The following is a 22,475-nucleotide window of genomic DNA, read 5'->3' as shown; positions in this document are numbered from 1 at the left end:
GGTGGGCAAGCGCCCATCGTGTCTCCCGAGATCGATTCGAAGCGCCAATTTCGTGGCAAGTCAAACGGCGGGTGGCCTCCGTCGAGACTGGCTCCCGTCACAGGAATATGGAGTTTATGCATCGACACGGCTGACGTCTCGGGAGCCGAACGCGGCTCTTTGGAGGACTTGCATCGTGGCTCATGAAGGACTCCAACCCTCTCGTATTCACCGCCGCGGTGCGTTGGGGAATCTTGAAAGACTGAGTTGTTCCACCATTGGAACCTCATTTGTCAGTAAATATATGATAATTGCTTTTTTACCCTTCTATCTGGCAACAAAACTGACACCTTTTTTTTACAAGGAGCCATGTTTACATAGACCACATAACCTGCAGTCATAATGCAAACAAAAAACATAACTCTGATAATGTGCACTGTCCTTGAAGTTGATGTGAGACTAGGCTCTAAGGAAAGCTGTCTCGGGTGTGGACCAATCAACTTCAAGGACAGTGCACATTATCAGAGTTATGTTTTTTGTTTGCATTATGACTGCAGGTTATGTGGTCTATGTAAACATGACTCCTTGTAAAAAAGGTGTCAGTTTTGTTGCCAGATAGAAGAGTAAAAGACTGAGTTGTTGTTTTGTTGTTACAAAATTCGACAAAAAAATTAACTTATTTTAGTAGCCGAACCCCTGGACTAACCCAACCCTCTCCTTAGCCTCTCCCACCCGCCCGCCTGTCACCACAACCACGCCACCACTGTTCAATAACCACACCATTCGTAAGCTTGATAAACTATTTATTTTCAGGAACGCATCTACGACGACGACTACGAGCAGCGTGTTAAACGAGGCTGAACTGCAATCGAACTCCGGTTATCCACTTCACGGCTCTTGTTGTTCGCGGTTCAACTCGGGCGGGCCGCCCTGGATAACGCTGCAAAAGTATTCGCCGTAACACCACCACGGCCACCACCGGTGTCGATTATCTGAACCCGTCCTGGGCCTCCCCTAGGTCGACTCAGCCTCAAATGAGTACCTGGTGCGGTGTGTAAACATCGTCACTGGGGAGACAAAGGCAGCCGGGCGTGGTGCTGGTCACCCAACCCCCTCGTGTGCCGTGCCGGCCTTCACAGGTGCTCCCCGAACGGCACTTGACCCACAAAGTAAATTAGCGTAATGATCATTACGGACATTGTCAAGGTGAGCACGCTCACATTCACGCCGACTCCGTTATCCAACTCGCTGGGCCACATCGAGTCATTCCGAATACAAGATAATATTTAAAAACATTCAACTTCACAAATCTTAGCATCAAGCAAAAAGTGCAGTCTGAGTCTGAGCTGGACTCGGGATCGGGGTCTCTAGGGGTCTCTGGGGGTCTCTGGGGGTCACTAGGGGTCTCTGGGGGTCTCTGGGGGTCTCTGGGGGTCTCTGTTGGGATCTCTGTTGGGATCTCTGTTGGGATCTCTAGGAGGTCTCTAGGGGGTCTCTGGGGGTCTCTGTTGAGGTCTCTAGGGGTCTCTGTGTTGGGGTCTCCAGGGGGTCTCTGGGGGTCTCTTTGTTGAGGTCTCTTGGGGTCTCTGTGTTGGGGTCTCTAGGGGGTCTCTAGGGGTCTCTGGGGATCTCTAGGGGGTCTCTAGGGGTCTCTGTGATGGGGTCTCTAGGGGTCTCTGTGCTGAGGTTTTTAGGGGTTTCTGTTTTGAGGTCTCGAGGGGTCTCTGTGTTGGGGTCTCTCGGGGTCTCTTTATTGGGGTCCCCCCCAGGGGTCTCTGTGTTGGGGTCTCTAATCGCCTCTCTACTGGGGTACCTTGGCATCCCTGCCGGGGGGTCTACGGGGCTCCCTCTCTCCTCGTCTCCTGGGGGGGTCCCGGTCGCACCGGTGCCGTCGGGGCTCTCCCCGGCGGGGTCCGCGGGGACCCCCGAGCGGGGGCGGCGGGGGGGGTCTCTAGGGGGTCTCTGGGGGGTCTCTAGGGGGTCTCTAGGGGGTCTCTGGGGGGTCTCTGGGGGGTCTCTAGGGGGTCTCTGGGGGGTCTCTGGGGGGTCTCCGCCCGCCGCCGCCGTGTAGACGAGGGCGCGCGACGAGGCGGGGCTCGCGGCCCCGTCCAGCGGGCGGATGACGAGGCCCGAGGAGACGGCGTCCAGACAGACGCGGACGAGCCACCAGTGGAACGCCGACGACGACGACGACGACGAGGAGGAGGGGGAGATGTAGGAGGGCAGCTCGCCCACCTGCACGCGCAGACAAAGGTCCCCCGTGTAGCCCACACAGGCTGGCGTGGCCAAGGGCTGCTCGCGAATAGCGGCGCCTACCAAGGCGGGGGGTGGGTGGCCGGCACCGCCAGGCCCGGCCGCCTTTGTCTCCCCGGTGGCGATGTTTACTACGCACCACACCAGGTACTCATTTGAGGCCGAGTCGACCTAGGGGAGGAGGCCCAGGACCGGTTCAGATAATCGTCACCGGTGTTGGAGGCCATGAGCAGGAATACAAACTCGGTTTGCCGGCTTGGTAGCTACGTACGGCGCGAAAGAAGCGAAACATCCATACGTACGTAGCGCAGCACACGAACCACGACAACATGCACACACCATGACACACAAACACACACACGCCATTAAACACACACACAAACTCACACCATTACACACAAACACACACACGTACGCACCATTACAGACCCACACACACCGCTGAGTCGACACACACACACACACACGCGCGTGCGGACGCTTACCGGGACCCATGTGCAGGCGTGTATCTCGGTGGGGCACGGCTGGAGCCGCCGCGTGAGTGGCCGCGCCAGGCACACGAAGTAGAGGTCGGAGGCGCCGAAGCTGTAGCGGTGCATGTGGCGCAGCGCGAGCACCGCGCGGAAGCGCACGCTCACGCCCGTCTCCTCCCGCACCTCGCGGCACACCGCCTCGCCCAGGTCCTCCCCTGGGTCGCAGGCGGGACGGGTGGTTGTGGGGGGGACGGGGTGGTTGTGGGGGGACGGGGTGGTTGTGGGGGGACGGGGTGGTTGTGATGAAGCATTCTTGTGGATCGTCGTTCTCGTCAAGGGGCGGACACCGTCACGCGAGCGCCGCTCATCACCGCCGCTCGTCACCGCCGCTCGTCATCGCCGTGATGTCATCGCCGTGATGTCATCGCCGCTCGTCACCGCCGCTCGTCACCGCCGCTCGTCATCGCCGTGATGTCATCGCCGTGATGTCATCGCCGTGATGTCATCACCGCTCGTCACCGCCGCTCGTCATCGCCGCTCGTCATCGCCGTGATGTCATCGCCGCTCGTCATCGCCGTGATGTCATCGCCGTGATGTCATCGCCGTGATGTCACCGCCGTGATGTCACCGCCGTGATGTCATCGCCGCTCGTCATCGCCGTGATGTCATCGCCGCTCGTCATCGCCGCTCGTCACCGCCGCTCGTCACCGCCGCTCGTCACCGCCGCTCGTCACCGCCGCTCGTCATCGCCGCTCATCATCGCCGTGATGTCATCGCCGCTCGTCACCGCCGCTCGTCATCGCCGCTCGTCATCGCCGCTCGTCATCGCCGTGATGTCATCGCCGCTCGTCATCGCCGCTCGTCATCGCCGTGATGTCATCGCCGCTCGTCATCGCCGTGATGTCATCGCCGCTCGTCATCGCCGCTCGTCATCGCCGCTCGTCATCGCCGCTCGTCATCGCCGTGATGTCATCGCCGTGATGTCATCGCCGTGATGTCATCGCCGCTCGTCATCGCCGCTCGTCATCGCCGCTCGTCATCGCCGCTCGTCATCGCCGTGATGTCATCGCCGCTCGTCATCGCCGCTCGTCATCGCCGTGATGTCATCGCCGCTCGTCATCGCCGCTCGTCACCGCCGCTCGTCACCGCCGCTCGTCATCGCCGCTCGTCATCGCCGTGATGTCATCGCCGCTCGTCACCGCCGCTCGATATTGCCGCGCCGGCAGCGGCAGCGGCGGCTTTTGGCTCGGCCGTCGGATGATGGCGGCGGTCACCGCGTCGTCGCGCGGCGCTTTCGGATGCGCTTCTGCGGCCTTCTGGGACGCTCCTCCTTCCGATATTAGGAAGCCGGTGGAGCTGCGTGTACTTTTTAAATCATCCAGATTGACAACTCGTTTCTTTAGAACCACTTTTTGTGTTTAGTTTGTTGGAATTTTCAAGTACCTCCCATTAGCACGGTTGGCTACGTACGGTGCGAAAGAAGTTCAACAGACAGACAACAAAACACTCAACACGTTCCTCAGTGTTTTAGTGACGAGAATCCAACTCAATGCAATCGTCAATAACTGTGTGGGGTGTGTGTGTGTGGGGTGTGCGTATGGGGTGTGTGCGTGTGGGGTGTGTGCGTGTGGGGTGGGTGCGTGTGGTGTGTGTGTGGGGTGTGTGTGTGGAGTGTGTGGGGTGTGTGTGTGGTGTGTGGGGTGTGTGTGGGGTGTGTGTGTGTGGTGTGTGGGGTGTGTGTGTGTGGGATGTGTGTGTGGGGTGTGTGTGTAGGGTGTGTGTGGGGGGTGTGTGTGTGTGGTGTGTGTGTGTGTGTGGGGTGTGCGTGTGGGGTGTGTGGGGTGTGTGGGGTGGGTGCATGTGGTGTGTGTGGGGTGTGTGCGTGGTGTGTGGGGTGTGTGTGTGGTGTGTGGGGTGTGTGTGTGGGGTGTGTGTGGGATGTGTGTGTGGGGTGTGTGTGTAGGGTGTGTGTGTGTGAGGTGTGTGTGTAGGGTGTGTGTGTGGGGTGTGTGTGCGGGGGGAGTGTGTGAGGTGTGTGTGTGTGTGTGAGGTGTGTGTGTGTGGGGTGTGTGTGTGGTGTGTGTGTGAGATGTGTGTGTATGGGGTGTGTGTGCGGGGGGAGTGTGTGTGAGGTGTGTGTGTGTGGGGTGTCTGTGTGTGTGTGGTGTGTGTGTGGGATGTGTGTGTGTGTGAGGTGTGTGCCCTTCAAAGTGGTGGTGTAGTGGTTAGCGCTGCGCTGCGAACCCGGCGACCCAAGTTCGATTCCCGCTCACGGCCACCAACACCGGTGACGATTTTCTGAACTGATCCTGGGCCTCCCCTAGATCGACTCGGCCTCACATGAGAACCCGGTAGGGTGTGTAGTAAACATCGCCACTGGGGAGACAAAGGCGGTCGGGCGTGGTGCTGGCCACCCACCCCCTCGTGTGCCGTGCCGGCCTTCGTAGGTGCTGCTCATCGCTAACAGCACTTGCCCCAAAAGTCTGTTCAGGCTATATGGGGGATCTTTGTCTTGTCCTTAAAATGAAAATTATATAACAAGCGACATTGATGTATACGTGCTACGAAGGAGGGGCATTGCCCGAAACGTCGCCCACGACATATCTTTGTATGTTAAGGCCGCACAGCGTTGTTGACTACGGTGTTCAGTTGTTGTTGTTGTTTGTGCACCACCGCCACCGTGGCAGCCGCAGCATCACCAGATAACGTTGATTTTGGCGATAAATATCGGGTCGTTGGGTTCACATCGTCGGCACGTTGTACACAGGGGCGTTGAAGTGTACTGTGTATGACCCCACCGGGTTCCACGTGACCTCCCGGGAGCTTCCAGCAGCCGTGGCCCTTGGCAAACTTCTCCTGAATGAGCAGAACGAGGCCCTCACCACTCACCACGAGGCCTCCAACTCCTACACCACCAACACCACCACCAACACCACCACCATCAACATCACCATCAACACCACCATCATCACCACCACCACCAACACCATCACCATCACCACCAACACCATCAACACCACCATCATCAACATCATCACTCACAACGAGCCCTCAAACCCCTACATCATCACCACCACTATCATCAGCGGGCTGCGATGCGCATCACCCCTACGCCACTCCGCTCCACTCCGCTCCACCACGCTCGCCCACGCTCACACACACTCACCCACACTCACGCACTCACCCACACTTGCTCACCCACACTCGCCCACGCTCACCCACACTCACCCACACTCACCCACACTCACTCACCCACGCTCACCCACACTCACCCACACTCACTCACCCACGCACACCCACACTCACCCACGCTCACTCACCCACGCTCACCCACACTCACCCACGCTCACCCACGCTCACCCACACTCACCCACACTCACCAACGTAGTGAGAGGCGTAGGCGGGAAGGGTGCTGGGTGAGTCTCGGGGCAGCCATGCGGTCAGCATGCAGTAGGAGGGCAGCGCGTGATGGTAGACGAACCCGCACTGCGCACACAAAGACAAAGATCCCCTGTGTAGCCTCTACAGACCGTTGGGGCAAGTGCTGTTAGCGAGTAGCACCTATGAAGACTGGCACGGCAAGCGAGGGGGTGGGTGGGTAAACAGGGTAGCATCCATACCATGTGACCTTTTTTGCCAGCAGCAAAGTATGAAAAAACAAGATTTAGGTTTTACCCTTTCCGGCAATGAAACAGGAGTTGTGTCAAGATGTTCAAACCCCAAATAGAAACCTTTCACAAGGAATCGAGTGACTGCGTCAACCACGCACAGTGCTTGCGGTGACACGCTCTGATCAAGTCTTTGAGTCTGATTGGCCTAACCCACCAGACACAGCGCAGCCTTCTTTGCGGCCTAGTTGGCAGGGTAGCATCCTACGCAGAGGGGAGGTGAGCAAGTGCTGTCGTGCTACGGGGGGGGGGGGGGGGTATTCCCGGCACTCGTCACGGGAGCGTGGAATGTCCGCTCACCTTCACGGCGACGGGGACCAGGTCCGCACGCTCGATGGGAAGGCAGAGCCAGAGGCCACGCACCCCCTCGAGGCTCCACGCGAACAGCGAGTCTGTGGCACCGTCCACAGGAGGTTGGCACGATAATTCATCACGGTACGATCAAGACGTCATCGTGGCCAAAGCCGTTGATGGAACCTCCACCATCGCTGCAACCACCGCCACTAACTACCATCACCATCAACGCCGCCACCACCATCACCGCCACCACATCACCACCGCCATGACTACCATCGCCACCACCACCATCACCACTACCACCATCGCCGCCGCCACCACCACTATCACCACATCACCACCGCCGTGACCACCATAGCCACCACCACCACACCACCACCACTACGACATATCGCTACCCTCACTCACTACCCTCCACCAGATCCCATAGCTGATGCACAGGAGAGAAACAGAGACCTCCACCATCTGCCCTGATAGTCTCATCCCACCATCTGCTCTAAGACTCACACAGAGACACATAGACTCACACAGAGACCCACAGACTTACATAGAGACCCATAGACTCACACAGAGACCCATACAATCACACAGAGACCCACATACTCACACAGAGACCCATAGACTCATACAGAGACCCATAGACTCATACAGAGACCCACAGACTAACACAGAGAGCCACAGACTCACACAGAGACCCATAGACTCACACAGAGACCCATACAATCACACAGAGACCCACATACTCACACAGAGACCCATAGACTCATACAGATACCCATAGACTCATACAGAGACCCATAGACTCATACAGAGACCCACAGACTCACACAAAGACCCATAGACTCACATAGACCCCAACATTCACACAGAGACCCACAGACTCATATAGAAACCCACATACTCCTATAGAGACCCAGACTTACACAGAGACCCACAGACTCACACAGACCCATAGACTCATACAGAAATCCATAGACTCATACAGAGACTCATAGACTCACACAGAGACCCACAGACTCCGATAGAGAACCAGACTCACACAGACCCATAGACTCACACAGAGACTCATAGACTCACACAGAGACTCAGACTCACATGGAGACCCATTGAGTAACCCTAATGATAAACCCTTTCACTTGTGCTCACAATAATCCTAACCCTCATCAACAATACTACCCTTAACAATATCCATAATGCTAACACGATAAAATACCACAAAATAAATGGGCACATCAACCATAATCACGCACACACGTCTTGTTTAAATGTTGTGCATGCCTATCGTGGAGTTCAAATGAAGGTATGTGCCTGGCCCGGGTCACAGGAATGTGGAAGAGGCAGAATCTGAAACCTTTCAGTTGGTCTCTGAATGTCTCCACGTCGGTGGTGTCCGTGGAACTGATGAGGATCGTCAACCCACCGTACCTGCTCACTCGCATTCACACACAAAGCTCACTCGCATTCACACACAAAGTTCACTCACACATTCACATTCACAAAGACGAGTTCACTCGCATTCACACACAAAGTTCACTCGCATTCACACACAAAGTTCACTCACACATTCACAAAGACGAGCTCACTCGCATTCACACACAAAGCTCACTCGCATTCACACACAAAGTTCACTCACACATTCACAAAGACGAGTTCACTCGCATTCACACACAAAGTTCACTCGCATTCACACACAAAGTTCATTCACACATTCACAAAGACGAGTTCACTCACATTCACACACAAAGTTCACTCACGTTCACACACAAAGTTAATTCACACATTGACACACAAAGACGAGTTCACTCGCATTCACACACAAAGTTCACTCACATTCACACACAAAGTTCATTCACACATTCACAAAGACGAGTTCACTCACATTCACACACAAAGTTCACTCACGTTCACACACAAAGTTAATTCACACATTCACATTCACAAAGACGAGTTCACTCACATTCACACACAAAGTTCACTCGCATTCACACACAAAGTTCATTCACACATTCACATTCACAAAGACGAGTTCACTCGCATTCACACACAAAGTTCACTCACATTCACACACAAAGTTAATTCACACATTCACACACAAAGAAGAGTTCACTCGCATTCACACAACGTCCATTCACATTCACAAAGTTCACTCACGTTCACACACAAAGACAAAAATCCCCCGTATAGCCTTAGCAGACTGCAGGAGCAAGTGCACGTTAGTGAGCAGCACCGAAGAAGGCTGGCACGGGGGGGGGGGGCGGCCAGCACCACGCCCGGCCGCCTTTATCTCCCCGGTCTTTATGGAATGACCAGCCAGGGGTGTCTATCGAGGGGGGGGGGGGGGGGGGTGCGGGGCGTGTTGTGTCTGTGCTATGTCTGTGTTGTGTCTGTGTTGTGTCTGTGTTGTGTCTGTGTTGTCTGTGCTGTGTCTGTGTTGTGTCTGTGTTGTCTGTGCTGTGTCTGTGCTGTGTCTGTGTTGTGTCTGTGCTGTGTCTGTGTTGTGTCTGTGGTGTGTCTGTGGTGTGTCTGTGTTGTCTGTGCTGTGTCTGTGTTGTGTCTGTGTTGTGTCTGTGGTGTGTCTGTGTTGTCTGTGCTGTGTCTGTGTTGTGTCTGTGTTGTGTCTGTGTTGTGTCTGTGCTGTGTCTGTGTTGTCTGTGCTGTGTCTGTGTTGTGTCTGTGTTGTGTCTGTGCTGTGTCTGTGTTGTGTCTGTGCTGTGTCTGTGTTGTGTCTGTGTTGTGTCTGTGTTGTGTCTGTGCTGTGTCTGTGCTGTGTCTGTGTTGTCTGTGGTGTGTCTGTGTTGTGTCTGTGTTGTGTCTGTGTTGTCTGTGTTGTGTCTGTGTTGTCTGTGTTGTGTCTGTGCTGTGTCTGTGCCTGTGTTGTCTGTGGTGTGTCTGTGTTGTGTCTGTGTTGTCTGTGTTGTGTCTGTGTTGTGTCTGTGTTGTCTGTGCTGTGTCTGTGCTGTGTCTGTGTTGTCTGTGGTGTGTCTGTGTTGTGTCTGTGTTGTGTCTGTGTTGTCTGTGTTGTGTCTGTGTTGTCTGTGTTGTGTCTGTGCTGTGTCTGTGCCTGTGTTGTCTGTGGTGTGTCTGTGTTGTGTCTGTGTTGTCTGTGTTGTGTCTGTGTTGTGTCTGTGTTGTCTGTGCTGTGTCTGTGCTGTGTCTGTGTTGTGTCTGTGCTGTGTCTGTGGTGTGTCTGTGGTGTGTCTGTGTTGTCTGTGCTGTGTCTGTGTTGTGTCTGTGTTGTGTCTGTGGTGTGTCTGTGTTGTCTGTGTTGTGTCTGTGTTGTGTCTGTGTTGTGTCTGTGTTGTGTCTGTGTTGTGTCTGTGTTGTGTCTGTGCTGTGTCTGTGCTGTGTCTGTGTTGTCTGTGGTGTGTCTGTGTTGTGTCTGTGTTGTCTGTGTTGTGTCTGTGTTGTCTGTGCTGTGTCTGTGCTGTGTCTGTGCTGTGTCTGTGTTGTGTCTGTGTTGTGTCTGTGCTGTGTCTGTGCTGTGTCTGTGTTGTGTCTGTGTTGTGTCTGTGCTGTGTCTGTGTTGTGTCTGTGCTGTGTCTGTGTTGTGTCTGTGGTGTGTCTGTGTCTGTGTTGTGTCTGTGCTGTGTCTGTGCTGTGTCTGTGCTGTGTCTGTGTTGTGTCTGTGTTGTGTCTGTGCTGTGTCTGTGGTGTGTCTGTGTTGTGTCTGTGTTGTGTCTGTGCTGTGTCTGTGGTGTGTCTGTGTTGTGTCTGTGCTGTGTCTGTGGTGTGTCTGTGTTGTGTCTGTGTTGTGTCTGTGTTGTGTCTGTGTTGTGTCTGTGTTGTCTGTGCTGTGTCTGTGCTGTGTCTGTGTTGTGTCTGTGCTGTGTCTGTGCTGTGTCTGTGGTGTGTCTGTGTTGTGTCTGTGCTGTGTCTGTGTTGTGTCTGTGGTGTGTCTGTGCTGTGTCTGTGGTGTGTCTGTGCTGTGTCTGTGTTGTGTCTGTGCTGTGTCTGTGCTGTGTCTGTGCTGTGTCTGTGGTGTGTCTGTGTTGTGTCTGTGTTGTGTCTGTGGTGTGTCTGTGTTGTGTCTGTGTTGTGTCTGTGCTGTGTCTGTGTTGTGTCTGTGCTGTGTCTGTGTCTGTGGTGTGTCTGTGGTGTGTCTGTGGTGTGTCTGTGTTGTGTCTGTGGTGTGTCTGTGTTGTGTCTGTGCTGTGTCTGTGCTGTGTCTGTGGTGTGTCTGTGGTGTGTCTGTGCTGTGTCTGTGTTGTGTCTGTGTTGTGTCTGTGCTGTGTCTGTGTTGTGTCTGTGCTGTGTCTGTGCTGTGTCTGTGTTGTGTCTGTGCTGTGTCTGTGCTGTGTCTGTGCTGTGTCTGTGTTGTGTCTGTGTTGTGTCTGTGCTGTGTCTGTGCTGTGTCTGTGTTGTGTCTGTGTTGTGTCTGTGCTGTGTCTGTGCTGTGTCTGTGCTGTGTCTGTGGTGTGTCTGTGCTGTGTCTGTGTTGTGTCTGTGTTGTGTCTGTGGTGTGTCTGTGGTGTGTCTGTGTTGTGTCTGTGCTGTGTCTGTGCTGTGTCTGTGGTGTGTCTGTGGTGTGTCTGTGCTGTGTCTGTGTTGTGTCTGTGCTGTGTCTGTGCTGTGTCTGTGTTGTGTCTGTGGTGTGTCTGTGGTGTGTCTGTGTTGTGTCTGTGTTGTGTCTGTGGTGTGTCTGTGCTGTGTCTGTGTTGTGTCTGTGGTGTGTGTTGTGTCTGTGGTGTGTCTGTGGTGTGTCTGTGTTGTGTCTGTGCTGTGTCTGTGCTGTGTCTGTGCTGTGTCGTGTCTGTGGTGTGTCTGTGCTGTGTCTGTGCTGTGTCTGTGTTGTGTCTGTGGTGTGTCTGTGCTGTGTCTGTGCTGTGTCTGTGCTGTGTCTGTGTTGTGTCTGTGCTGTGTCTGTGTGTGTCTGTGCTGTGTCTGTGCTGTGTCTGTTGTGTCTGTGGTGTGTCTGTGTTGTGTCTGTGCTGTGTCTGTGTGTGTCTGTGCTGTGTCTGTGTCTGTCTGTGTTGTGTCTGTGCTGTGTCTGTGTGTGTCTGTGCTGTGTCGGTGCTGTGTCTGTGCTGTGTCTGTGTTGTGTCTGTGTTGTGCTGCTTGTTGTTGTACTTCTATACCCGACGCCAGTGATAAAGAGCTTTACAGCTCATCGGATTCCTGCTGCTGCTGCAGCCGCTGCGGCTAAACGCAGATCCTGATTCTGAAGTTAAAGATTCTGATTCACTATTCAACGCTGAACAACACCATTAGCACGCACGCAAAAACAAAGGCCCCCCGTGTAGCCTTGACACACTGTAGGGGCAAGTGCTGCCAGCGAGTAGCAGCACCTATGAAGGCTGGCACGGCACACGAGGGGGTGGGTGGCCAACACCACCCCCGGCCGCCTTTGTCTCCCCAGTGGCGATGTTTACACACCGCACGCATTTGAGGCCGAGTCGACCTAGGAGATAATCGTCACCGGCGTTGGTGGTGGCCGTGAGCGGGAATCGAACCCGGGTCGCCGGGTTCGGAGCGCGCTAACCGCTGCGCCACCGCTCCCCACGCCACACAAACCACACGACACTCACTGCCGAGACACTCACGGGTCAGACCTCCCCGCCAGCACCGTCGTCTCCCGCCTGCTCGCACTCTCCGCCTCCTCCTTCCTCGCCTCCCCCATCGCTTCTCCTCCGCCTCCACTCCACGACCCCGAGACGGCGGCTCCGTCGCGGCCTACAAGCGGCAGCCGCGTGAAGCCTGCACGGGCTTCTAGGCGAGGTCCCCCCGGTCGGCTGGGGCTCTGCGACGGGATGCGGAACCGGCTTCGGGAATCGATTTGTCGGGGTTCTCTACATGCATCGATTCCCGACGTTCACTTACAAACGGCCACCCGCAATCGATTTTGCACTTGAACGGAGAATCGGAATCTAATCCATTCTGTGCAATCTAAGCAATCGTTTAAGCGGTTGCCGGTCATTCTGTTGGGAATCGATTCGGGGTACGTCATCCTCAAGCAAGATCTGTTCCCAGTCGTTCTCAGCCGTCTGTGGCTCCTGGAACTACAGCGACTCCTCGACTTACGAACGAGTTAGGTTCCAGGCCTGTTCGTAAATCCAACTTTACTCCTGTCGATTCCAAACATGTGATGTGGCATGTACACGAAACACGGTGGATGTCTTTAAACGTTGTATCATCTCCTGTAGATGCCACTGGTTCTTCACGTTCTGTAGATGTAGATGCCACTGGTTCTTCACGTTCTGTAGATGCCACTGGTTCTTCACGTTCTGTAGATGTAGATGCCACTGGTTCTTCACGTTCTGTAGATGTAGATGCCACTGGTTCTTCACGTTCTGTAGATGTAGATGCCACCACCGCCATCTATTGCGCAGCGGTTGAACTTACGACTCAGTCCGAACTGCCACTGGACGTTCAGATTTGTTCACATCTCTGAAAGTTCGTAAGTCGAATCTGTGTAAGTCGAGGGGTCTCTGTACCCCATTGTTGACTTTAGTTTCAACCGAGCAACGACCCCCTTGCCTGACCCAACATGGCTGCTTCTGACAAATAAACGTACGCACCACCATCAACACTTTAACAAATTGTCCATTTCGTGAGGTTCACCCCAACTCGCTAAGTCAAGGGACGCTCTGCACACGTGACGTAATTCGTTCGCTCTCGCTGACGACTCTTCTAACCAACATTGCTTACGATCCATGAGTTTAGAAATGTCTTTTATATCGGCATTCATACGTGATTATTCACCGATGACTCATGTATGATTTTAATTGATCACATTTATAAATCGCTTCACGTACCCCCGGGTGAGAACCACCGACCTATTCCACTGCTGGATGAAAGTCGAATGCCGCATGAGCTTCACATCTTCGCTCTGGGTGGTGGTGCACTCCTTGGGCTGCTATTCCCTTCTCATTATCGACCATCGCTATCAAAACTTGACATTGTTCAATATTGTCACTTCACTTGCAAAGTGCATGTAGAAGAAAACATTTATACTGGTAGGAACCTCCTGGTGGGAGGGGTGGGGCTGGGTGGGGAGGGGCTGGTCACCCCGTGGTGCCCTTATAAAACTCAACGTTTAACCTACTCACGCCGGCTTGTGCCCGCCCGCTTGTGCCCGCCCTCACAGTCGGCCATATTTGCGGAATACACCACGCCGTCGTTGACCCTGGCCATTGACCGAGCAACCCAACGTTACTACCAGCTCCCTCCGCAAAAATGTGTTTAAAAAAAATGCATCCTTGTCCGTGTTTACTCCATGTCAGTGCCAGTCACCATACATCAGTTTAATACTTCTGTAACTGTTGTGGCTTTGCTCTCCAACACACAACCGGTTAGTGCTGTACTAGTGACGAATTGGCCACGTTCTGTTGACGTGACAACCCTTACTAGTTGGCTGTGTCGGGTGGTGGCGGGTTTAACGACACATTTGTATATTTACGCGATGTAACCCAATAAAACTCTATTCTGGATATTGGTCGTGAAAGCCTGCTAGGTGTTCAACATTTCTGTAACTTACTTTGCATATATATAATCAGTCACGTTTGTCCAAGTCGATATCTGCTACAGGGAACCCATTTGAATATTTGACAGTGATTTACGTTTGTGCAGTATTTTCGATGTCTCATGTCATAGTTAAAAAAAAAATCTCAATTGCTATTTGCTCCACTGCTGTACATTTTCATTTGATTGTTAGTTTGGTGACCCAGGTGGTCCACGGAATGTCGAAATTAATTACCGGCCGTGGTCTATCTAACCCTAATCCCCCAAAGCCGTCACCGCATCTCACGGTATCCTTGGCCACGATCACGCGTTCAGCACCTGCACACAAACTCGATTCCGCCAAGCTCCGTGTCGGCGTCCCGACGGCGTTCTTCCGCTCGCTACAAGAAGAAGAAGAAGTCGCACGTGGAAGCGGAACTGAGATAAAATATTTTGTTTTGTTTATTGCATTTAGAAGTCACACATTCTAAATGGCCAAATCAAAGAAAGTGAAAATGCGTATGCAGAGAGCTCTTTGCAGAGCAACACAACGGGACCGGACTACGGTTTGAACAGAGTGCTATGCAGGTGAACAGACGACACTCCCAGTCACCACGACAACGCTGCCCCCCCCACTGGCCCAACGTTACCCTGTTTACTGGGATGGAAGGTTAATGAAGCTGCCCATTATTGTTAAAGACCCATAATACCTTGCAAGCGCTACGAGACTTTCCACAACTAGATAACGACCCAGGGCTCGAACACCGGATCTCGGCGGGACTGGCTCGGCATCTGTGACAACCGCGTAGAACCAAGGACTTCAGCGGAGATCTCAGCGGTGCTTGTGTGTCTGGCACAGCCATGACACACCCTAGGGAGTGACACTCCCAGACCCCAAGGGGGTTCGATCCCAGGTTTTCTCAGGTGCCGAGGGCTCAGAGAGAATCACATTCAGGTGGTCCGTGACGGCCGATTGTCGTCATCGACACAAACGCTCCACACGGACTTCGTGAAGAACTGAAAACATTTTAAACGCGGAGTACAAGAGGGGGAGGTGGTGGTGAGGGGGGGGGGGGGTAATTTCAACCTGGCAGTAAAATTGTTGAGGTCTCGGAACGAAACGTTGGACATAGTTCCGAACAATGCACGGTGCGACAACAGGATGAGGAGGGCTGGATTACAGCCGGGCGCGCCACCACCGCCTGGCTAAAGGAGTGAAAGTCTCATTCTCCCCTCGGTTGAAGAAGCCTCCCAGACCTGGCTTACGGGTTTATCGTATTTTAGTGGGTTTAGTATTTTAGAGGATACACGGTTTACTGGATTAAGAGTTTAAAAGTTCAAGGTATTGATTTTAAACTGTAATAGTTTAAAGGTCGGAGGTTTAAGCGTCATTAGATGGCTGTTTTTAATCATCATGATTATTCGATCGGCCCTTATGCGTTGAAGGATTAGCGGGTTTAAGGTTGAATTCGTTTTTAAGGATCGTGGTTGACATTTTTGGCGGGGTGTTTGGGATTCAACAGTTTAGAAGTTTGGGGTTTAAGGTTTCGTGGGTTTCAGGTTGAAGCAGTTTTAAGGTTCAGGGTTTACAGAATTGGGAGGTTTACGGGGCAGAGATGTTAGTTTATAGGGCGTCTAAACGGCGACATATGGGTTAGTGTTTGAGCAGGGTTAAGGTTGAGTAGCTCGAGGCAGATAGAGGCCGCACAGGGTATCGGGGAACAGGTGTAAAGCAGACTCGGGGGTTTAAGCCAGGGGCCGAGAGGACAAACGCGTTTAGCAGCAAAACCCCACAAACTCCCACAACGAAACAGGCGCATACAAAAGACAAAGATCCCCCGTGTAAGCCTATAACGAACTGTCGGGGCACGTGCTGTTAGCGAGCACCTACGAAGGCCGGCAGCTCGGCGCACGGGGGGTGTGGTGGGGGGGCAGCACCACGCCCGGCCACCTTTGTCTCCCCAGCGCTGATGTTTAAGCACCGCACCAGGGGACTCAATCAAGGCTGAGTCGACCTAGGGGAGGCCCAGTTCCAGTTCAAATATCCGCCACTGTTATCGATCGTGAGCGGGAATTGAAACGAGGTCGCCAAGTTTGTAGCAGAGCGCGCTAACCGCTACACCACCACTCCCCGTACACATGAAGGCACACACACACACAGTCACACACTGCACACGTACAACTGCGCCTGCCATTCACCGCCAAGTGGCAGTGATGTTGCCACGGCGTCTGCGCCAGGCTAGGTGCACGTTAAGGTCACATTGAGTGGCGAGGCTCACCGATAGGGAGTTTGCAGGACATACCCAGGTGTTACGAGTTAACAAACACATACACAAATAATAATAAACATGTCTCTACGACCATGCCGCACCTCCGGTTAGCATGGTTGGCTACGTACGGTGCGAAGGAAGGTCAACATACACACATGACGGACACACAGACAAGCTCACTTGTACAGACACACACCTCCAGTCGAGCTCTAACAGCCTCTTGGGACGAGCAATGTCAGCAAGCACCTATTTAGGCCACCGTGGCCCACAATGAGATGGTGTGGCAATCACCACACTCGGCCACCTTGGTCTCTCCAGTGCTGATGTTTGTTTGCACACCACACTCACTTTAGGCCGAGTCGACTGCAGGGAGGCCCAGGACCACCACCGGTGTTAGCCGTGGCCGGAAATCAGAACTCAGGTCGCCGGCTTCGGAGTGCAGCGTCCTAACCGCTGCACCACCACTCCCCACTCAAGCACATCATACGCTTTGCACATTTATCCACCATTAACGCAAGTACACACAAATACACGAGACACACACACACATCCAAACATAACATGCTTGCATACCCACCCACACGATCATACACACCCAAAGACATACTGACCCATAAACACACAACCATAGACACGAGATCAAAGACAAAGATCCCCCGCATAGCCTGTAACAGACTGTTGGGGCAAGTGCTGTTAGCGAGCACCTTTGAAGGCCGGCACGGCACACGAGTGGGTGGCCAGCACCACACCCGACTGCCTTTGTCTCCCCAGTGGCGATGTTTACACACCGCACCAGGTACTCCTTTGAGGCCGGGTCGACCTAGGGGAGGCCCAGGACCGGTTCAGATAATCGTCACCGGTGTTGGCCGTGAGCTGGAATCGAACTGGGGTCGCCGGATTCGTAGCGCAGCGCTAACCACGACACTGCCGCTCCTCCTAACTTGCACTTGCATACACACCATTAGACATACACACAGACACACACAGACACACACACAGACACATGCACACAAAGACCACATACACAATCAACCCTACACAGACACCCCCCAGCAAACACATACATTGTGCTGAATTAGTAACTACACTCAACTTCACTACATTGAATAAATCAATATTAATATTATATATCTATATACAAATATGTTTTCCAAGATTCACAAAAAATATTTTTTGCAGCTAGGCGAGAGAAAAAACAACACTTTGTCCAATTCCCACGAGCGATTCTAACACATTTAACGCGGCCAACAGAAGGCATTCAAGACATTAATCTGCTACGATGTCCGAGTGAGAAGCAGCAACAACAACAACAGAGCGTTTAAAGTCGGGCAACCCAAGAACCAACAGCTCCTCCCGGGTAGCTACCAGCACCCTCCTCCTCGTCGGTGCGCGCCGGTGGCAACGCCGCAAAGCTCGGCGAGAAACGCAAATGTAAACGTTTTGCGTTTCCCTCCGACCGCGTGTCCCGACCGCGCTACCGGCGTTCGCGTCGCGGGCCTCACGCGCAGCGGCCGTCCAGAGTCAGTCGACGGACCCGCCACGGAAAGAAGTGGGTGTCGTAGAGCTACCTGCGAGGTCCCCTTCATCGCGCGACCTCCGCTCCACACGCGGTAGAGGGCGGCGCTTACCCGCCCGCTCTGCCGCACGCGAGTGCCGTTCGCCCGTCAAACTGATATTTTAAAAAATTCTCAAGTGCTGGAATTTACGCCAAATAAGTGTTTAACATTTACGGATTTTTTTTTTTTAGCCACGTGACCCGAATCAGAACCCAGGACGTCAGCGGTGGTGGATCATCGTCTCCGGCTCTGCCGAGCCACCCGGGCACCCCGACAAACGCGACTTCCACGCGGACTTTCAGTTCCGTTCTTGGGTTGCCTCCTACTTTAAACAATCGACGTAAAACAGAAATGTTAGTTGTGCAAATTAACATATTCCTAGCGACCTTAATCACAAAGCTCTCTGTCTCAAGTGGCAAGAGGAGAAATGCAAGATAAGCCGGCAGGGCGGGCGTGAGACTGCCCAACGATGGGAGCGAGGCCCGACCCCCCAGGAGTTGGGGCAGGTGCTTCGGACTCGCAGCAACGCCGCGTGGTTACACGGGAAAGCAACTCACGAGCGAGTCCCCGAGACTCGCTTTCAGGAGCATGCTGCTGCTGCTACTGCCGCTGCCGCAGCATCATCTTGTTTGGCCGACTGCAATTTGACGTAAGGGTTGTGTTTTGTGCGCGCGGTAGCACTGCCGGCGAACCCAGAGAACACCCGCAGCGGCCCAATGCGGCGGTGCCACCTGCCGTGCTCGGCGCGTGAAAGGTAGAGGCGCAGGCCTGCAATTGCCCGCGTGCGCCACTGCTGGAGGCAGGGCCCTGCACGGGCGAGAGCTCGCGCGAGGGTGCTTTGGCCTACTCCTCCACGTTGACCGCACGACTGCCCACACTTCACCCCACTGCGCGACCTGCCGGATTACCGACTCTGCTGCATGGACGGAGATTGGAGGAGACTCGGCCGAACCTTCCGCGCCGGTAGATCCACGGCAGCTCTCTTGGTCAGTGGAGCTACGTACGTTGAACTTTTTTTGCACCGTACGTAGCCCAGTCGTGCTAGTCGGAGGCACCGAAACCAATTGGCACGTCCTGTTCCACGTGACAAACCTTCACGATCGGCCGTGCCGCGCGGACGCGGCTTCACGACACGCTTACATTCACACGGTCTGTAACCCAACAAGGAAAACTTGATCACCAACGTTTGGTTCAGCTCGCCGCTAAGCCAACTGCTCGCAACGGTCTCACAAATAGCTTCTGTGCGACCGAATGCCGTCTTGGTAAAATGCCGCGTTCCGTGTGAGCCCCGAGTGCACGCGGTGGGTGGGTGGGTGGGTCGGCAGTGTCTGGGTACTCTCCGCTTTCCTTTCGCCAAGCGGGACTCCAAGCGATTGAACACACCGGACCGCACATTGCAGTACAGCAGCAGCAGCACCCTCGCGTAGCCTCGTGACTCGGCGAGGCTTTGCCGGAGAAGCAACGCGACGCCGTTTCACCGCGGTTGAGGAGTTGTTTTGTTCGCCGGGTACCGTGAACCCGATATGAGGAACCTTGTTTCACAGCCTGGCGATCGGCGCTCCCGTGACGTTTCCTTTCGTCGGCTTCGCCAAAACCGAACCGACCGCCGAAAACCCACGGCGTCCATTTGTCCTGCGGACAGCCTGGGCCCCACCCCTTGTCAACGTAACGTGGAATTTCCACCGCTGGACGACGGCCGAGGGTGGCGACGACGGGAGACATTCCGATGTTCGGACATCGAGCCGAATTTCCAATTGATTGGTTGCGACCTCAAGTGATTTACTGCAGGGGTTGGGCCGGATCGCACCGATCTGTGAAAATACCCAAAACCCGCCGGGGCTAACGAGGTGGCCAGAAGATGGCAACGCGACAACGGATTCTTGAATCCATCTGTGTGGAGGTGCCAATATTATCCTCGCGCGTGTCCTGGCGGTTTTCTGATTTCCTCCCGGGATGCCGGTCAAATTATTTTAGTCTCAGAACGTCTCTCTGTCCTGTGAACAAAAAGCCACCTCCGTTTGCAGCCCTCAGCCAGCAGTGGCAATTCCACATTCCCATGTCAAGGACAGGCCATCCAAAGGACAGACCAGCCACTATTGGCTTCCCACAATGTGTGGCTAGTTTTATAGACCCAGACAAACAAGTGGGTGGGTGGGTGAACTCATGTCCTTCGTGCTCTCTGACCTACGACAACTCGCCACACAAGGCCGTGGGAGGTCAGAGGTCAGAGTTACAGACAAAACTATTCTTAGAGATGTTTTCACAAAGATGACAACGTTGACTTGTTTTCATAATTAAACATTGTTCAGTTGTGTTTGTGTGCGCGCGTGTGTTTGTATGAATGTGTACGTGATTTATATAGTCGTGTACATTTATGAATGTGCATCTGTCAGGAGCGGTGGTGCAGCGGTTAGCGCACTGGGTTCAATGGCGAATGTTTGAACCGGTCGTGGACCTCCCTTAGGTGGACTCGGCATTAAATGAGTACCTGGTGTGCAGTGTATGAACATCAGTACTGGGGAGACAAAGGTGGCCGGGCGTGGTGCTGGCCACCCACCCCCTCGTGTGCCACAGTTCCGGCCTTCACAGGTGTTAAGTAACAGCACTTGCCCAAACAGCCTGTTAAAGGCTAAACGGGGGATCTTTGTCTTCGTGTGTATGACGTCGTTTTGTTCCAGTATTAATAGCTGCTCGCGAACACTACTTGCCCCACTAGTCTATGGAGGCTATACGGGGTATCTTCATCTTTGTGTATACCAGCGTGCATGTGTGATGAATGTGTTGCTGTGCGCGCACATGCAGAGCTGTCCCTAGGGTGACGGTTAATCAGGGCGGTGAATCAGGCCCTGCGCTTTGGGGGTCAAAGCGCTTTCACGTCACGGTGTCAGATGCAATACCTGCGGTTTAGTTTGAAGGCGGCGCGCCCGCGTGGTGGGATTTGCCTCGGGCCCTGCACCGACCCATAAGGACAGCCCTGTATACACATGAATGTACGTGTGTGTGTATACAGGTGTGTGTATGATGTGTGTATGATGTGTGTGTGATGTGTGTGTGTGTGTATACAGATGTGTGTGTGTGTGATGTGCTGTGTGTATATTTAACAATTATATTCCTTCACAGGAGCCTCTTTCTGGCAGCAGACGTACACCTTGGCAGGGAGACTGACCGGGAGTCGAACTGTGTAGGACCTTCGTTGATGAGGCTCCCCCCCTGCTTCTTCGTTGTGATATTTCATTCAATTATCGGAGACCCTGAGACCCGGTCTCCTGGAGCCGAGTCTCAAGACCCTGAGACCCGGTCTCCTGGAGCCGAGTCTCAAGACGCTGAGACCCGGTCTCCTGGAGCCGAGTCTCAAGACCCTGAGACCCGGTCTCCTGGAGCCGAGTCTCAAGACACTGAGACCCGGTCTCCTGGAGCCGAGTCTCAAGACCCTGAGACCCGGTCTCCTGGAGCCGAGTCTCAAGACCCTGAGACCCGGTCTCCTGGAGCCGAGTCTCAAGACGCTGAGACCCGGTCTCCTGGAGCCGAGTCTCAAGACCCTGAGACCCGGTCTCCTGGAGCCAAGTCTCAAGACCCTGAGACCCGGTCTCCTGGAGCCGAGTCTCAAGACCCTGAGACCTGGTCTCCTGGAGCCGAGTCTCAAGACCCTGAGACCCGGTCTCCTGGAGCCGAGTCTCAAGACGCTGAGACCCGGTCTCCTGGAGCCGAGTCTCAAGACGCTGAGACCCGGTCTCCTGGAGCCGAGTCTCAAGACGCTGAGACCCGGTCTCCTGGAGCCGAGTCTCAAGACGCTGAGACCCGGTCTCCTGGAGCCGAGTCTCAAGACACTGAGACCCGGTCTCCTGGAGCCGAGTCTCAAGACGCTGAGACCCGGTCTCCTGGAGCCGAGTCTCAAGACGCTGAGACCCGGTCTCCTGGAGCCGAGTCTCAAGACCCCGAGACCCGGTCTCCTGGAGCCGAGTCTCAAGACCCCGAGACCCGGTCTCCTGGAGCCGAGGCCTCCTGTCTATCTGGAGGCCATGGATCCAGCTCCAGAAGAATTTGTACCTCCACTTAGCTGTGAAAATCCACTCTGGCAGGACTCCAGGCTCGTCATGGAGCCCCTGAAACACGGGACAACGGACGGATGGACAGAAGTACACAGACAAAAACACACGCACACACGCGCGCACGCACGGAGGGTGGCGATTAGCATGTTCACATGAGCGTGTGTGCAGTATGTGCAGTGTGTGTAGTGTGTATAGTGTGTGTATGTAGTGTATGTAGTGCATGTATAGTGCGTATGTAGTGTATGTTGTATATGTAGTGCATGTAGTATATATATGCGTGTATAGTGTGTATGTAGCGTGTGTAGTGTGTATGTAGTGTGTATAGTGTGTATGTAGTATGTGCAGTGTGTATGTAGCGTGTGTGTAGCGTGTATATGTAGTGTATGTAGTATGTGTAGTGTGTATGTAGTGCGTGTATAGTGTGTATGTAGCGTGTGTAGTATATATGTACGCAGCGTGTATACGCAGCGTGTGTACGCAGCGCGCATCTCAC

General features: G+C 54.0%; 2 protein-coding genes across 4 annotated transcripts in view; both read right to left on the bottom strand.

Moving 5' to 3' along the window:
• Positions 1 to 774: 774 nt before the first annotated feature.
• On the bottom strand, positions 775 to 12,488 carry LOC144950491 (uncharacterized). The gene is made up of 7 exons (XM_078880629.1): positions 12,211 to 12,488; positions 8,022 to 8,095; positions 6,674 to 6,765; positions 6,086 to 6,191; positions 5,504 to 5,611; positions 2,718 to 2,920; positions 775 to 2,214 (listed from the first exon to the last, which is right to left on the bottom strand). The coding sequence occupies exons 1-7, from the start codon at positions 12,285 to 12,287 to the stop codon at positions 1,591 to 1,593; spliced, it is 1,284 nt and encodes a 427-aa protein (XP_078736755.1). The 5' UTR covers positions 12,288 to 12,488; the 3' UTR covers positions 775 to 1,590.
• A 2,058-nt stretch (positions 12,489 to 14,546) lies between these two features.
• LOC144950490 (SEC14-like protein 1) overlaps positions 14,547 to 22,475 on the bottom strand; it is a 30,823-nt gene continuing 22,894 nt past the window's right edge. For all 3 annotated transcript variants that reach the window (XM_078880626.1, XM_078880628.1, XM_078880627.1), the window contains one exon: positions 14,547 to 22,036. In XM_078880626.1, coding sequence (XP_078736752.1) covers positions 21,940 to 22,036 — 97 coding nt within the window. In that variant the 3' untranslated portion in view covers positions 14,547 to 21,939. The remainder of the gene's footprint in view (positions 22,037 to 22,475) is intronic.

The sequence above is a fragment of the Lampetra fluviatilis genome, chromosome 58, assembly GCF_964198595.1.
Source record: "Lampetra fluviatilis chromosome 58, kcLamFluv1.1, whole genome shotgun sequence".
Classification (NCBI taxonomy): Eukaryota; Metazoa; Chordata; class Hyperoartia; order Petromyzontiformes; family Petromyzontidae; genus Lampetra; species Lampetra fluviatilis.
This window is presented reverse-complemented; position numbering and strand designations above follow the sequence as displayed.